The sequence below is a fragment of the Salminus brasiliensis genome, chromosome 9 (assembly GCF_030463535.1).
Source record: "Salminus brasiliensis chromosome 9, fSalBra1.hap2, whole genome shotgun sequence".
Classification (NCBI taxonomy): domain Eukaryota; kingdom Metazoa; phylum Chordata; class Actinopteri; order Characiformes; family Bryconidae; genus Salminus; species Salminus brasiliensis.
In genome coordinates, this window is record NC_132886.1 from 21,582,036 (window position 1) to 21,599,178 (window position 17,143).

A 17,143-nucleotide genomic window follows, 5' to 3' on the forward strand; every position below is an offset into this window, starting at 1 on the left:
TTATTTTATGCTGGAACCTAGTTCTCCCTCCAGTCATCCTTAGACTTAATAAATGTCATCTTTGTTTCTGTTCAGAACCTTGATCTTAGGTTTCTATAAAAAAAAAAAAAAAAAAAAGGGTCTGACAGGGTGTCGCTTACTCATGATAACAGTTGACGTATAGGGATCTGCGTTATCTGCCGAGACAGACTGGGTTACTAGACTTCAGTGCCGATAACTAGGAAAAGAAATTAGGAGGAAACAAATGGCAATGCCAGACTCACCTGCTTTATAGGCGATAGAATTGGAGGCGGACACCGACTTTTTGTAACACAAGAACACGCTGGACCCCCACTGGAAATGGGACAAAATAAAACATTGTTTTTCAGCTTAAAAACCACCCCACCACATAATTTTCAAGATGATTATTTTCAGTGTCATAAATCATCCGTGTGTGGACTCACCATGCCACAGTTTAGGTTTTTCTCCACCTTGAGGAAGGTGTGTGGAGGTGTCTCTCCTTTGTTTGTGATTATGACGCATATATCTGTGACTGCCAGGGAGTTCTGTGGCTGCACAGGCGGCGAGCGACGAAAGTTGATGAAGATGCGCTGAGATGTGGCTGAACTGTTGTTAACGTTAGCGCAGCGGCCATATGGTGTGGCCTGAATCACCTCACAGCCCTGCATCAGGCGGTCCTTCCCTTCGTACAACACCCTTTGAGTAACACACACACACACGGCAATTAAAATTATTAATTATACCTAAACAATGTAGAAAACAAAATATCCAATCTAATTTGTACAAGTAAAAATGTTGGGTTTTTGACACAATGACCGTTTTAAAATAAATAAGTAAAATACTGGTTTTAAAATTGGGTTAGTAGAGTTGTAACTCCACAAACCTGTTTTTTTTTGTTTTTTTGTTTTTTCAAAGCAAACTGATAGGATTTGTGTACATGCAAAGGGGAAAAAAACAAAAAGGTATGAATAAAGATCAAATAAACACTTCTCTAAATCATTCACTCACTGCCCTTTTACCTGGATTGGGAAAGTCAAAGCTGTACTAACTCAGGAAGAAGCCTTACAATAAGATAATAGTCCTGTGAGAAGCGCTGGCAGGCCGTGACTCATTCTACCCAGGCCACATTACATTACTTCCACATTTTCCCCTCAGTCTGCACAGCGCTATGACATTACTGCTAAAGCCTTTCAGCTATTTAAGACACCAGACTTACTGCCTTGCTTTTTATTACAACTAGATTCTTTAAACAATATGACCAATCTATTTTTCTCAATGCCAAACAATCTTGTGAGTTTCACTCCAAGAGTTGTTGTAACTTTTACAGAGAATCTGACACTGACTATTAGAGTTTAGTTATAACCAAGCAGTAAAACAGCTTAGTAAAGGAATTAAATGTGGAAACCATAAAAAGATAGCCAGAACAATGTCAGTATTCATAGGAGTCCTCGGAGTCTCCTTCTAAATCATTCTTCTGAACTCGAGCCAGTATTGCCTAGGAGTGAAGGCCAGTCAGCGTTTTATTCCTCAGGATATCTGAACTGAGGATCAAGGGGTGAGTCAGACAAACCCAACAATTATGTGAAAGCCGCAAGAGGAAAAAAAGAAGCATTTTTTCCATTTTTCCAGCTGGAAGCACATTTCTAGCGCCTTAGTCAAACGAGGGAAGCTGGAGGAAACTTAGCCACTTATCTTCTTATTCAAAATGGATAAACAAGATTAGGTTCTCGTTCATCTTAGATTATTGTTCATTTTCATGAAAAAAAATATTCAGAAACGTCCAAGCCAAAGTGACAAAACAGAATCTTTTGAACAAAGTTCCCTTCACTTTACTATAAGGGTGTAACCATTTTACACCCTTACATGTATCAGAAAATAGAATTTGTAGTAACCAACCACAGCCACCTGGTGCATCCTCCCCTCCTCCCTGAAAATCTTACCAATTAGAAAAATGTATGCATGTAAACTGTGCTCATGGTACAAGCATAAACCAATCAGCCATAACACTGGCCCCATCTGCCTAATATTAAGTAGGTCTGCATTTGAATACTGCGCGTTCAGGCCAGGCCGTGTAACACAGGGCAGTGTTTCATATCCCTGCTTTTAATTTGCCCTGCAAAGTGCAAGCTTCAGGCAAAAAGCAAATAAGCAACGTTTTTTTTTTTTTGCCTTTATGAAAAATTCATCATCAATGCACCCTTAATCTTCTCAGAGACAGGTGACAGACAGCTTCAGTATCCTCATGTCTTCAGCAGGTCAGCGCAGTCTGCCAATGCCAGGCCAAGCCTAATAGAAATCTTGGTAGAGGTAATAGGATCAGACGCCAATCGACTGAAGGAGAAACTAAGAGCTCGGCCTGTTTTTTATGTCTGGATCCTTCCTTCATCTCTGCACATTACAAAGAAGCAGATAACACTGGCTAAAAAAAAAAAACAGGTAAAGTCCAGCCAACCCATACTGAAACCCCCCAAAAAACAATAATGAGAAGCCAGTCATGAAAGCGTGAGGCCCGAATGAGGAAATATATCCTAGTTTGCCAAGTGACACAGGCAGTAGAGCGATGAATAATTAACAGAACATGTCCTTTTTTGCGCCGACTCATAAAGCAACGTTTGATCTGATATGAACCGTTGTCAAAATAGATGAGCTAAGAACAGTCTGAAAGGGCCAAATGAACTGAAGCTTGAGTAAAACAGATACAGTTATATAACAGCAATTTACATTCAATGTTAACCTCCATTATGAAATAAAAGACAGAGTGGACACCATTAACGTTTCCCACTACTTGAATCTGACGTCTTTCAACGCATCAAGACCATCAAAACCAACAGGCTTTGACTAAATGTTTAAAAGTCTCAATGGTCTCTTCATACAAAAACATCAAAAGCATTTCTATCAGCATTTGTGGGTCAGGCAATCCGACTCCCAAAGCACTTATTTTTCACTGCTTTACAACATCTCTCCATGAACTGCACTACAACGGATTACCTTATTCTACTTTCAGGCTTTAGTAAAGTGCAATATAAAACCCACTATCAGTGTAAACAAATCCACACACCAGCAAAATACAGGTTCCCACGGGACAGGGTTAATATGTAAGCCTTCTTATATGCTTATACATCTATGTCTTCACTTTTTTAAAAAATTCTTTGAAGTCAAGAGTACAGTGTGTGCAGCACACACACACACACACACACCACAGAAAGGTCACTGAATACAGATCATATCTATAGCCTGACAGTTGAGTTTGTTTATCCCACGTTATACTAAACTTTTCTGCGGTGTTATATAGTTCACTCCCTGTTCACCATGTTAGTAGATCTTGTGCCCCAGTGTTAATAGATGAAATCAATGTGCATCATATTACAGAGGGTACGATCCAATACATTGAGATATGTTGATTTTTTTTTTATTCAAAAATTCAAAATTTAACCATCATAGTAAAAAACAACAACAAACACACCATTATATTCATAAGGTCTGATTAAAAGACGAGTGTACTACTTTATGCATCACTGCTATCTAGTGGTCCGGGTTTAAACGCCACCACTGTCTGACAATTCTCTGCATGTAAACTATTAATTTTAAAAAATCTATACTGTTTTGCAAAACATATCATAATACTTCAATATGTTTATAAAATATACTATATACATTTTTATTTTTTTTACACTCCTACTACATATAACAGAAAAAAGCGCTAGTGAGAGCAAAGAGAAAAATGAGTGGAAAGTAGTAAAAGACAGAGACAGAGAAAGATAAAAAAAAAAGAGCCTTTGAGTGCACAACATGTGTGATGACTGTTACCGACTTCTCAGAGAGTCTGTAACAAGCAAAGCATGACGCAAATAAAGATGATGCAAGCACAGTCCCAAACCAGGCTAGGCTCCTTCCACCGTCTCTCCATTGTCTATTCACAAAAAGACACTGCCAGCTAGTTTACGTTCACAATACGAATGTAAATCACTCAAATGTGACTGGCCAGTGTTCACCCTAGGAATTACTATACTGGACAAGCTACATTTCCACAAAAGTTACATTTCTACACAACTAATATTAGCTCTGCTTCAGTATTAGGATTTAGAGACAATCCACTGCCTCTGGTTAACATCTACACTGGTAGTCACAGCCATGGAAAAAATGCTAAATCATACTAAGCATCTGTCCAGACATTAAACATTAATGTTGTTAGCAGTGATAAAATGATAAATGGCCATCTGTGTATTCATATTAACAAGCTACACAATAATAGCTCCATACAACAACAAAGAAGTCTGTAACACAAAGCTACTTTCAACTAGGTTGTAGGCCTATAGCACAAAAAGACAAACACATTCTCATACGTTCTCGTGGGCACACATTTATAAGCATTTCCATTTCATTAGCAAACTCTGAATTAATCAATCATTAACATGGAAGGTACAAATTTGACTGTGTTGGAACATGTACAATATGGCTCATTAGCTGGGTATATTACTGTCATTACACAAAGTCATCAATGAGCTGAACATATATAGTTAGCAATAACCACATTAAACCTGCTATGCTAAGCAAAGTGCAATGGGGAGATCTTTGTGAATTCGGCCTACTACTCAAAACAGGCAATAAGAACACCGTTATTTCACCTGCTAATGTAAAAAAAGTGAGTATCTTGATGATCATTTACTGACCTGATTGAGAATATGATCAATAACTGCCAGACTACTCACTCTACACACCCAAAAAAGTTCTACTTACCCAATGTCGCTTAGTGGAGGCTTCCCGTGGCCCCTCTTGTAGCACAGGAAGAGTTCTGGACTCTTGAGGCTGCCATGGTTGAGGTTGGCTGGCTGGCCGGTGTAGGTGGTCTCAATGCATGTAAAGCCCTCAGGCACTGTCTCACCCGCGGACTTGTTGATCACTGCCAGATCAGTGATGGGGGCTTTGGGCCCGCTGGACTTGGTCTCCGAAAGATCCTGCTCTAGTGGTGTGGACTTGTCGGTCAGTCCGGCCACCACAAAGTAGTCGGTCACGCGATGACCCTTGTCTTCAATCATGGCTGGACGTGCCTGAAAGAGATTAGAAAGTACTTATATATAACAGAAGCTTTACAAATTAACAGTTGCACCAGCTGAATGCAACTTTAAACATAGACAGGTTTTACCATAGGAGATGAAATACTTAAGAGTTGCACTGACATGCACCGAACACTACTTTTAGGGTGAGCTGGATAAATCCAATTGAATTCTTACAGCAATTTTTTCTCAAATCTAGTGGAAAACCTAAGAGCAGAAGCAGTTACTGTAGCAAAGGGTGAAAGATCCCTTTTGATTTTGCGGGAAAACAAAACAAAACATTGAATCAGCAGATGTCCACATATTTTTGATTATTGTTAATGTAGGTTTCTATGCCTTTATTCACCTAATAAAAAGTTTAAAGTGGATATGGCTTTAAGAGGTGAGGTGCCACTTTGTAAAACTTCTGAAATGTTGAACCCTGTCATCCATCAGCACTCTCATACATTTTATTCTGAATGCAAGTGCAAACCTATTACAATGACTAACAGAAGCACCCCAGTCACTGGACCCTCTGTAGAAAGGAACCATTGTGATATGGCATCATAGCCCTGTTCCAGTCTGAGACAGACAGGAAGAAGTGACAACCACTTCAGAGAACAGAAAGCCAGAGGAATGCACAACAAGCCACCATGGACAGAAAGCAAGAGTTAAGCAACATTAGAAACGGTTCCTTAGAAAACCATAACAGAAAATGATTTCCGCTCTTTTTACACTAAAACGCAGCCTTTCTTCAGAGTAGTGCTGCACACGTACGTGCACACACACACACACACACACACACACACACACACACACACACACACACACACACACACACACACACACACACACCTAGAAAGTGGAAATGTCAAGGAAACATTAGCAACGCAATAATTAACATGGCTGGAGCTAATAAGGACAAGCCCCTTTATTAGAATAAAGGAGACAAATTACATATGCAATAAAAGCTCTGAACTTTCCAGGAGGCAACACTATCAAAACATATGAACATATGTCAAATAACATGAGTTTCAAAGGGTTGTATCATTTCAGATCTCTATGCAAATAAGTCGACAACATAATTGAATAAGGATGCGGACACATTTCATGTCAAGGACAGCTCTCATTGTTCCAAAGACAACAGCGGCCATCAGAAGAAGTCCATCAAAGAGGGTCTCCTTTGAAATACAAAGGCATAGTGAAGCATTGTAATCTCTCCACCAATCGCGGAGTATTTACTTTAAATTTATTTAGTAATAAGTTTCAATTAGCGTGTGCTGGAAAATGGAAGACTACTGCATTGGAATGCAGCTGAATGGAGCCCATTCACTTAGTCTTGCTACGCAATTCCTATATGACTAAAAAAAACAATAGCTTATTGAGAAGAAAGCAAGGCTCTGAGAAGCAAACATCTCTCCTGCCATTAGAGGACCTCAAACAGAGAAACAGGACACTAATATTTCCAGTCATTAATCAGTTGGGTAAGGTTTAAGGGGGAACACCTCCCTGAACATGCAGGATGCATGAGAATACACAAAGCAGCGCTAGAGAATTCGACAAGTACTTCTGAAGTAGTTCAGAGAAGAGTTATTGAATAATAAGACCCAACCGTAAATTATGAGACAGTAAGCCTGCAGTTTATGCGATTAAATAAGTACCTAAACACTACAATTCTGCACTGGCATTGTCAAGATGGAAAGGAAGTAATCCACAGCAGTGGAGAGAGGCTTCACAAAGCTTCTGACTGAGACTGAACACATTTAGACTAATATGGAAACAAAACTCCAGAAGTGCTGAGCTACAGCTTGTAACATGAGTAAGGCACAAATTGTTAATCCATAATGCCTCCCAAAACATCAATCTTCAAACCAATCAATTCCACTTAGGAGCGAGAGAATAGGGAACAAGAAGTGGAAGATGGACGGAATGATGGTGTGAGGTGGAAAGAGAAAAAAGTAGACTTCAGCCCTCCCATTTGTCTTCTGCATTAGTCATTCTGCCTGACACATGAGTGAGAGATTATAGGGATTTATCCACAAGTTCTTGGCTGTGGTCGGGATCGGACATAGCGAAAGATCTGGCAGTGCTTAGCACTCTATAAATCTGTTACTTTCTATGCTGGAAACCACTAAAGTCAGCTATCAAGTGTGGTAAAGAGGAGTCTTGTTTACTGCAGACTTTTTGAAGATCCACTTCTATTTGCTGAAGCCTTCATGCGGCAGGCCTAAGACCCCAAACAGGGGAAAAATGCAGTGAGACTGACTGAAGTTGACAGTTCGCTTCACCAAAAAATTCATGAATTCGTCCCTCAGGTTAAGAGTGTTTTCTTCCTTTATATATTTGGAGTGCAGGAGACGAGGCTTTTCACATGCAAATGTTGACAAATAGCCTAAAGTGTTTATCAAACCAAGTTACAACACAGGGCTGCCCCAAGACATCTCCGATTAGCTTCCTTGCATGTTTCCCATGCCTTCGCCAAGTCGCCTGGCATCTGGGATGAAAGCCTGCAGTGTGGACAGTCCTATCATTTTGCCTGCCTGAACCACTGCCCCAAAACAAGAAAAACAACAAAAATGTTGTATCCCCTCAGTTCTCTTAAGACCACAGGCGACCGGGGGGTAACCTAGGGTGACTGAAAAAGGACAGTGGTCTTCCAGAAACATCCTAAAGCAACTGTGATCAGTAGGGGGGGTGTGGGGGGGTGGTACTGTATAGCTAAGGCCAAAGCAGTTTCACTGTCGTTTAAAACACAATGGAAATAGTGTCTCAGTCTGAGCGAGGTTGCCCAGTGTTACTGAAACTAGCGGCCAAGCTTCAGAGGTTTTCTATGGTGAATCTGTGGCACAACACAACAGGGGCATAACGGCAGACATGTTTTCAAGCTCAAAATGATACACAGAACATTTGAATCAGATAAAGTATAGATAACTATCCAAATACACACTTCAGAATTTATAAGCAACTTTAGAAAACAAATCCCATTCACTTGAGCTTGGGTGCACGAAGAACATAACTCGTCCTCCACCCCACTTCACTCCACGACAATGCCTAGTATTGATCACTGATGGCAGTTTACGCAAAAGATGACAAATGAGTAGGGGTTTAACCATGCACTATAAATGTTGAAACTGCAAGGCAAAAATGTGATAACCCGCACAGTGGAGATGTGACTATGCATGGTGGAGAACAGGCATTCTGTTTATGATGATATCTGATGCACTTGAATCATATGAAAACCACAACAAACCAGCAGAACTAGCAGTCTACACTACAAATGTTCACGGCATGCACTGCTCTACTGTTGCCTCCTAGTTCTAGCAGAGGCATAGATACAGTATTCAGTTTCTGACTTTCACTTTTGTTGAAATAAGACCCTTGGAAAAGACCAAGCGGCATAAACTGTGTGGCCCAGACTACCTTTTGTGTCTTTTCTTGATTTGAATGAGAACACCCTTACAAAACAACAACTGAAGATGTATACAAATGCTGGAGTAGGAAAGTTTGTAAAAAACAATAAATATATGCTAAGTTTTTGAACAATGCAACTGAAAAAAAAAATCCCACCCCCTACTTTTTGCCCTCCTTCTAAAGCCACTCCCCAACAGCACATGAAAGCGTGAACTGACTAGTTATGACAGATACTGTTAGAGACAGCTGTGGAACTCAACGAGTAGTGGTGGTCTCAGAAAGCCATATAAGCTAGCTATGTACGTCAGATAATTTATAAAATGTTCCATTTAAAGCTGAAGACGGCCAACATAAGACACATACAATCAAACATCACTTGCTCAAAACTACAATGCAGACATCGCCAAACACAAACATACTGAAAGGACACAGGATCAAAGGATGAGTAATGTAAATCTACAACGTACAAAATAAACACAGCTAGCTTATTTACACCTACAGCTTAGCTAACATTCATGTTACAGTAATATATACTGTAGCTAGATAATTGTGCTACATGGACCCTACTGCATTTCTAAGATATGATTAGACAATGAAGCCACGGTTTCCCTGAAAGTTCACTTTGCTTTTGCTTCACTACATAATGGGAAGCCTTGTAATGGGGCTAAAATGACATCTCAATTACAGATGCAAAACGAGGATAAATTCTGGTCTGCCGCTGTGCTGCTGAGTGTGATGAGCGAGCACGACATCATTGAAGGCTTTAAATACTTGGCATGGATTACACACGGAGACATGAATAGCCTAAACCAAATCTCTTATTTGGGTGGTAGGTGGGTGTAAAGCCTCTCAGGCTTGCAGGTGTGAAGCCAGAGATCTGTCTCAGTACACTGAGTCCCGTCTGGCCCCTGTTGTGTCTCCAATCCTCCAAACGCCATCACCTCCTGTAGCCTTCATCTATGACCCTGCTTCCGTTTCACCAGGTTAAAACAAGTTGTAGTTTTACATGTCCAAGAGCGTACAAAGCCTTTAATCCTGTGTCCTTTCAGAAATGGCCTTTTGTGCTTGGTGAGGTGTCTGAATCAGAACAGAACAGAATCAAGCCATTGCAGGCTTACTCTCCTGTTTTAGCTTTGGCGCATAATGAGCCACACCATGGTAGGGGTAAAATGTACCTGCATAAGCATTGTTGGTGCAATGAAAGATGTAAGAATGTTCTAACCCCCTTTCCACATTTCTTGTTAGCTTGCCTCCTAACAGGACAAGTTGGCACGTTAACAAGTTAACATATTAGGAGTGCATCACAAAATACATGGATCACAAAATTTCTATGCACCATATTACCAATACCTACCTGTTAAATACCTATGCACATTACACTTAATACCTCTACTGTTTTCACTGTATTTATTGCATTGTCTTTCTAGTTTATTGTCGTCATCTACGTCTGCACATTGCACTTTCTGTAGTCTGTCCTGTACTGTATTGTTTTTGTTCTCATTTTGTTCCATGTTGCGCCCCTGTTCTCGAAAGAAGGTAATTTTATTTCACTGTGTACTTGCAGAATCGGCTCATTTCTAGAATGAGGAAAAAAGCAAAACACTTCAGAATGGTGTGGCCATACTCCGTGTACTGCATTGGACACATAAAAATGGGCCGGTCGCCTTTTTTGTTTTGTTAGTCATCTTTGAACAGAAAACCAGACCGAAATTTGATCACTCAAACCACTTCAGGGTAAACACATCAGTCTTTTCAAGATGCATTCAACAACTAAACCCCTCCCAGTACAAGCAAAACACCAGTAATATCTGCAATGTAACAAGCTAATTATTCATACTCCGTCCACACCGTGATCAGAGACACATTTGACTTACTAGAATACAATTCAGATACAAAGTGACCGGGTGTAAACAGGGTCATAGCCAATTTTTTCTATTCGTCATATGGCTCTCGTAACGCAATGTTTACATACCATAACAGTTTTGTCTATACGCTCTGTTCACGCAACACACAGTGGCTTTGTCTGTATATTTTCATTGCATTTCTCTGCAGAGATTTATGAAGTTATTACTCTTAAAAGTAACAGCGGCAGTAAAACCGTATTCCACACTATGAGGGTTAAACTCCGGCAAAAAATCCAAGGTTCACATGCATGCAAACCATGGGGATCCGTCCGGATCAACATCAGCCCGTTACACCTCAATCACAAGTATTGTTCTCTCTGTGACTAACAGACTAACAGCATGATTCATTGTTTAACTCTCTACTCTGCAAGTGAGATCTAGGTATGACAGACACAAAAACTATTTCTGATGCTAAGAGACAACATATGAATCACTTCACACCATCAACATATGGTTGATCAGACGCAATTACTGGAGCTACTTAACAAGCAGATAATTTTTTTCGGCATGTAGCATTTCCAGCAAAGCATCAAACAACATAACATCTATAGTTTTTGCAAAATTATATCGCAAGTTGAAAAAAGTAGCATGGACCTCCAGAACTGGAATTTGAACCAACAACACAAATGCGACGACTGAGTCATAGTGTACATATCATTACATTCGTCCATAAACACCACCAAGGCTTGGTCCTCCTGAACTAGATGATTTGCTCTGGGCTCTTGAAGGGGTAGGAAACACTGAGTCATGGGACTACATTGCCCGATTCCCAGCAGAGCGGGTACTTCCATCTGCCAAGCATGAGTTCTCTCCTGCTGAGGCACTGGCTGTGAGCGGCCTCACACAACAAACAAACACAGCAAAGAGCGCGCCAACCTACGGTACTGCCAAACATGCTAAGCTTCAACTTTAAGGAAAAAAAAGCACTGTAAGTATCACTTTGATAGAAATGTGTCTCCAGATGACTAGGGATGTAATTATTTAGCGCATCGTATTGTATTACATTGTAGTGGAATTTTATCATATTGTATCATTGTATCTTATTAGCGTGTGGTGCTACAAATGAAAGGACAGTTGCTCTGCTGTCAAGAAACCAGTATGAATGGTTCATACATTTTGTTAATTGCTACATCTTGGACTGAACTTAATCAACACTGTTGATAAAGCCACTAATAAGAAAATGATACAAAATTCTCAGCAACGAATCATGTATACGATTAGTTGGTCTGTTAACGTTACATAAAATAAAAGGGAAGAACAGAAAGCAGAGTGTGCAGAGCAGAGGTGTGCATGACCCAAACGTCAAACATGGCGAGGGAAAACACGCAGCACACACACATGCTGAGTAAAACAGAGCTAATGCTGTGGATTAAAACAGCCAAAATAGCATATCATTGTCCACTTTCAGCAACCTCTATTTTAGTTTAGTAAACAAACAGTATAAGCAGAGCTGGCGGAAAGGGATAAACTACATGGCCAAGTTACTCATTATCAGGGCATATGGTTGTTGATAGACACCAACACACACACAGACTCACTCTGATGTTTTCTTTCCTGCTGATGAACAGGTCATTTCATTGGGAGTCGCAGGTAGAAGACAACTCAACTCAATGATATTACAAAACCCACAGGAATGAATATTTCCTTCATCATTAAAAGAGAAATTATTTGAACAGCAATGTAAAGTACTTGCAAAAGCAGCCTTCCTCCGAACTTTGGTTTGTTATAAGTTATTAGTTTGAGTTAGATTTTTTTGGTAAATATGAATAACAGCCAATGAACTGACAATTTAATTTATATAAATTATCGCAGATCTAGTCGCACTCTTGATAACCGAACGATCAGCGGAAACTTTAAATAACTGCACAACTTCCTTACTTAATCGTTACCCTGAACCTGCCACATTAAAGACACTCGGAATCGGCTTGATAATCTACAGGAGATCCTCGCTGATCCAGAGTATCAGCAAAGGCGAATGAGCTCAGAGTAAATTAAACTTGAAGCTCCAGCCCAGCAGCTCTACTCACCTCACACGCTGTCGTAGTGGCTTAGCCTCGGGCTGTTACCTTGGCAACCACTTTCCAACCTGACAGCAAAGGATTGTGGAAGAGGCTACTGAACACGAACGCTCTGACATGAAAGGTTTTACAACCCCCCCCCCCTCACCTCCACCTACCCAGAACTCATCATACCTAAAGGACAGATAAACACAGCCGTTTTGAAGAGGAACCGTGAGAACAGGTTCTGTAACCAGCTCAGAGAGAAGAGACCTCTCTGTTGGGATCAACAGGATGTGAGAGAGGTGGCTGCCAAACATCTAATCCACCATGTTCAGAGCCTCATTAACTACTGTCTCACTGGCAGGGGATACAGTTCACATTCCACCAGCACAGAGGGAGGGAAGGAGAGAGAGAAACAAGGGGAGAGAGGGGAAAATTAATCAGTCATTTCTAACATTAGATCATCAGTCTTTCAGATGTTGGCATTTAAGCAGAATTAGTCGGGAATCTTGATTTTGGAATAAGCGTGCTTATGGATTCACTAATGCCAATAAGAAACTTAGTACTGAATGACAAAGAATATGTAGGAGTGCCATAAAAGTACTGAATTTCAACAAGCAGCCCTGGTGCCTACAGCTTGTTCCAAACATCAGAATGCAGCTGAAGAGCTATCCATCCTAAAATGTAATATTTACACACACTTTAAACTTTTCTTTTTAATGTTCAATGGTTCTTCAGCCTTATAAAAAAAGGTTGCAGTGTTCTCTATAAGACTCAAAAACCCTTTTTGCTAAGAGTGTAGGAGATTGTATTCTGTGGACAGAGCATCTGAGGCCAACACTAAACTCATTTAACCCTTGTTTATTTGTTAATCCCAGACATGCAGTGCTGGGAAGCGTTGTGTAAAGAGATGAACAACGACACATTTTAACATCTATAATGCCATAACAGTTTCTCTGACTTTTTTTATACAGAGAAGGGAGGAGGACTGTACTACACAAGATGCTTGGTCATATCTGGTGGCCATTTAAACATTGTTTTGGACACTTCCAGACATGGTCTCCATTTAATAAGACTAATATCTAGTTGCAGAAGCTTAGTCACGGAGTTCTTACCATCTGTTAGATCAAGCAGCAAGGGACCAAACTGCACCATGTTGTGAATATAATCACAGGTTTAAATGAGCAGTTAGGCCCAATGGGAGATAGTGTCAGTGCTGCGGGGTGAATCTGGCAGCTTTAGCTATTAAATGGACAGAAGGGAACACGAAGGAAATTTAAAACTGTTTTTGGGACATGCCTTAAGCTTTAGTGGCCAAGAGGAGTGTTGAACTAAGGTAACGTCAACATGAATTTAGCTCAGCTTTATGAACTCAAATATGCTCTGCACCATATTTGTGAATAAGCAAAATGTGCGTTACACAGCAGATATATACCGGGAATATTGGATTTACCGTTTAAAAGGAATGGAGAATGGGAGAATCGCAGCATGATGGGGCTCATGAAGAATCTGCAGCAAAAGTGTGTGACGGAGGAGGAAACCTCCAACATCTTGTCCCTTGAATCCATGCCATGAAGAACTGTGGCTGTTTTGAGGGGAAAAAGGGGTCCTACCTAGTATTGTTCCTAATAAACTGCTCAGGGAGAGTATGTGCCACCATTTGTAAATGGATCATGACTACTTTTGCACTGATACCATATCAGTATAATGGCAGATACTGGCACTGTGGAAGCATCTGTGCAGCATCATTTCACACTTGGGACAAGCAGTAACAAAAACAACCGCTGCAAACTCTAACACTGAACAAAATATCTAAAAAGTAGAACAGCACAAATATCCTGATTTTCAGATGATTTTCAAAATCAACATTGTCAGGTTAGCAAGATGAGAATTAGTACTCAGTATTGGCAGACACCTGAGGATGAGGTATTAGAATTAGTAGGGAAAGAGCAGTATTGTAGCATCTCTAATTGCGACACATTTCTACAAGAAATGCAAGCCTCAGAGCGAGAGCGCAAGAGACAGCTGCTCAGTCAAATCTGTCCTTCGAGGAGGCCAACATGAAGGAAACTCAGAAAAGGAGGTGTTTACCAAGAAAGCTAAATTTACTACTTCAGTGACAGAGCCACTGCCCGTGTGTAAATCAGACAGACACGTCACCCTCTGCATTGGCACAGCATACGCATGCTGCACACCAGTCTGCAAACGCTTGAACTGCACCGAGTGTGCGAGGGGAGGCAAAGTCCTCTTTGTCAACAGACACGGGTAAACACTGTTGCTGTCATAGCAACTGGCACCATAACAGAGTTCACTCTCCGACTGAAATTCAGGGGCATTTTATAAACCAATAAACTCACAAAAGTTTTACCTAATCGGAATATAGCAAAGAACAGTTTTAAAGGGCACAATATTTAATACATTGATACATTGCACTCATGTTTTCATGGGGAAAATGTTGCATACAGGAACCTCAGGGTATTTGTAATGCTACACACATGGCCTCAGTAGTATCTGCACAGGTTTAAAGGGCATTGATCTGTCGTGGATCTTCAAATGAAACCGTCCAGAGAGATCCTTACACACTCAGTGTACTCGGTGGCCGTGAAAGAAACCAGCGGCTTGCCAGCCTGGAGCTACAGACAATCTGTTTCCAAACACTATTGATACTGACAGGTTTGCCAGATGCAAAATAAACAAACAGGGGAGGGAATTTATAGAGGCCCTTGTGAATACGAAACTATAACCGTGAACATTAAAGACGCTGGAATGGAAAATGTGGTTGTTTGGTTGAGTGCAGATGATTCACAGTAAGCTCTGAACAGGCAAACAGTTTTAAGGAGGCAAAGCAGTTGTGTAATATTTTTATCATGATCGCGGAATGAACACATTGTTAAGGGCTGCGGTGACTTCGACGACATTACACTACACAAAAGCAGCACAAGAGGGTATTCAGACTGTCTAGAAAACACTATTAAAACTCATGACTAATATTAGGGCAACGGGAGAGCAGGTCCTTAGCCGTGCTCTCTCTAATACAGAGCAGATGACCTACCACTGTGTCACAGAGCCAGTTACAATTTGTACAGTTCACATATAGCTAATAAACTGACAGTCAGACAGAATTAGTACTGTGATATGCAAAATTTCGGGCACTGCTGTTTAACTTTTCTGTTATTGTGAATAGCTAAAATGGAAGAAGAATTGATGTCCAAAAGGCATCCAGTTAAAGATTAGGATATTATTTTGGTTTTGTGCAATTTTAGAGTAAAAAAAAAACAAGGACCACTGAGCAAAGATTGGGCACTCTAAGAGATTTGAGCTCTTAGATACCTTTCATTAAGGTCTCAAGCCTGATTAGCTTGTAAGGGCAATGGCTTGTTCACAAAGGCCAGGTGATTCATCTCAAAGCTTTAGAAACACACAGTGTTCTCAAACCTTGTTCCAACAATCAGCAGCCATGGGCTCCTCTGAGCCAATGTCCAGAACTCTTTAAAACTCTTTTTTTTTTTTATTATTTATGAAATCAAATATTTGCTGTAGCAATACACACATGATTATGATTACCTGACTGCCCAATAAAGTAATCAAGATTTCTGATACTGAGAGTGAGAATGATGGTGACAGCCCAACTATCTGCTCAATAGACATTAATACTGGGCAAAAGTCTGTAACTTTCCCCCTGGTTTACAATCTTTTGTTTCCCCTCTCTTTTCAAAAGAGGTGTAATTCAATGCTGTGTGACATTCTCTGAATGCAGCCCTTCTTAATTTCAGAACTCAGGTTTTTTAGGTACATCAGATCAAGTGTCACAATAGTCTTTGTGTAGAGTAGAGCCTGAAATGTGCAGTTGAACAGTGTTCAGCTGTGCAGATGTAAGAGGCACTGCCCATTACTCCATGACCAATCTGTACACACACAAAGAGCCTAAGCTGCCATTCACCCAAGCCAAACGATAGTATCTTGCCATTGCCCTGATTTCATTAGACTACCGTGAGACATCCATCATCAATTTCAAAGCATCAGCCTAGATGACTTAACTTTGTCTGTTTGGGTGGGGAGGTGGGGGTGGTCTTGATATGCACATGCTGAAAGAACAGCCTGTTCTGAACCCCATCCACAAAGTATCAAGCAAAAAATTAACTGTAACAAGCAACTCCTACCAACACCCTGATAGGTGTCAGCAAACTTACACATACATTAAATGCAATTATTAATAATGCACACACTACAACTGATGGAAAACCCTGCAGTGACATGTGATCCATCTACACTGAAACAGGTCATAATCCCACAATCCTAACACTTCTATTTCCAGTTCATTGTTTACTCAAATGTTTAAGACAATTTTTTCAGATGCAATCACAAGTTACTTGGCAGTTTCATTTGACCACCTTATATTTAGTGCTGCTGAGGGCAGGTGAGGAATCTAAGACTTTTTGAAGGTCACAATTGTTCTTCACTCCCATTTTTCTCCTCACAGAGCCTTCCTTTCTCACAGAGGCGTACAAGTGGACAGCCAAGCTCTTTTGTCTCTGTGAAGCTGAGGTCACATTTCTTGGCGGCAGCACCAGTCTCAAATCGAAAAAGACGAGATGGTGCAGCACAGTCCCTGCAGCCTGCAGCCAGATGACAAAGTTAAGGAATTGCCCTGCACTCTAAAAATGGAATCCTGGTCTTCCTTTTCAAGCAGTACATCTTTTATGCGTTAACCTCCAGATTTCACATACTGAACACCACTATACTGCAAAAATATGACTTAAACAATTTCCCCCTTATTCCAAATCCAAGTTGACTG

The 17,143-nt window shown here is 40.5% G+C and overlaps 1 protein-coding gene across 2 annotated transcripts in view; it reads right to left on the bottom strand.

The window, feature by feature from the left end:
* dennd4c (DENN/MADD domain containing 4C) overlaps nucleotides 1-17,143 on the bottom strand; it is a 50,225-nt gene that overhangs the window by 23,531 nt on the left and 9,551 nt on the right. For both annotated transcript variants that reach the window (XM_072687821.1, XM_072687820.1), the window contains exons 2-4: nucleotides 4,738-5,048; nucleotides 444-696; nucleotides 264-333 (exon numbers count right to left, since the gene is read on the bottom strand). In XM_072687821.1, coding sequence (XP_072543922.1) covers nucleotides 264-333; nucleotides 444-696; nucleotides 4,738-5,036 — 622 coding nt within the window. In that variant the 5' untranslated portion in view covers nucleotides 5,037-5,048. The remainder of the gene's footprint in view (nucleotides 1-263; nucleotides 334-443; nucleotides 697-4,737; nucleotides 5,049-17,143) is intronic.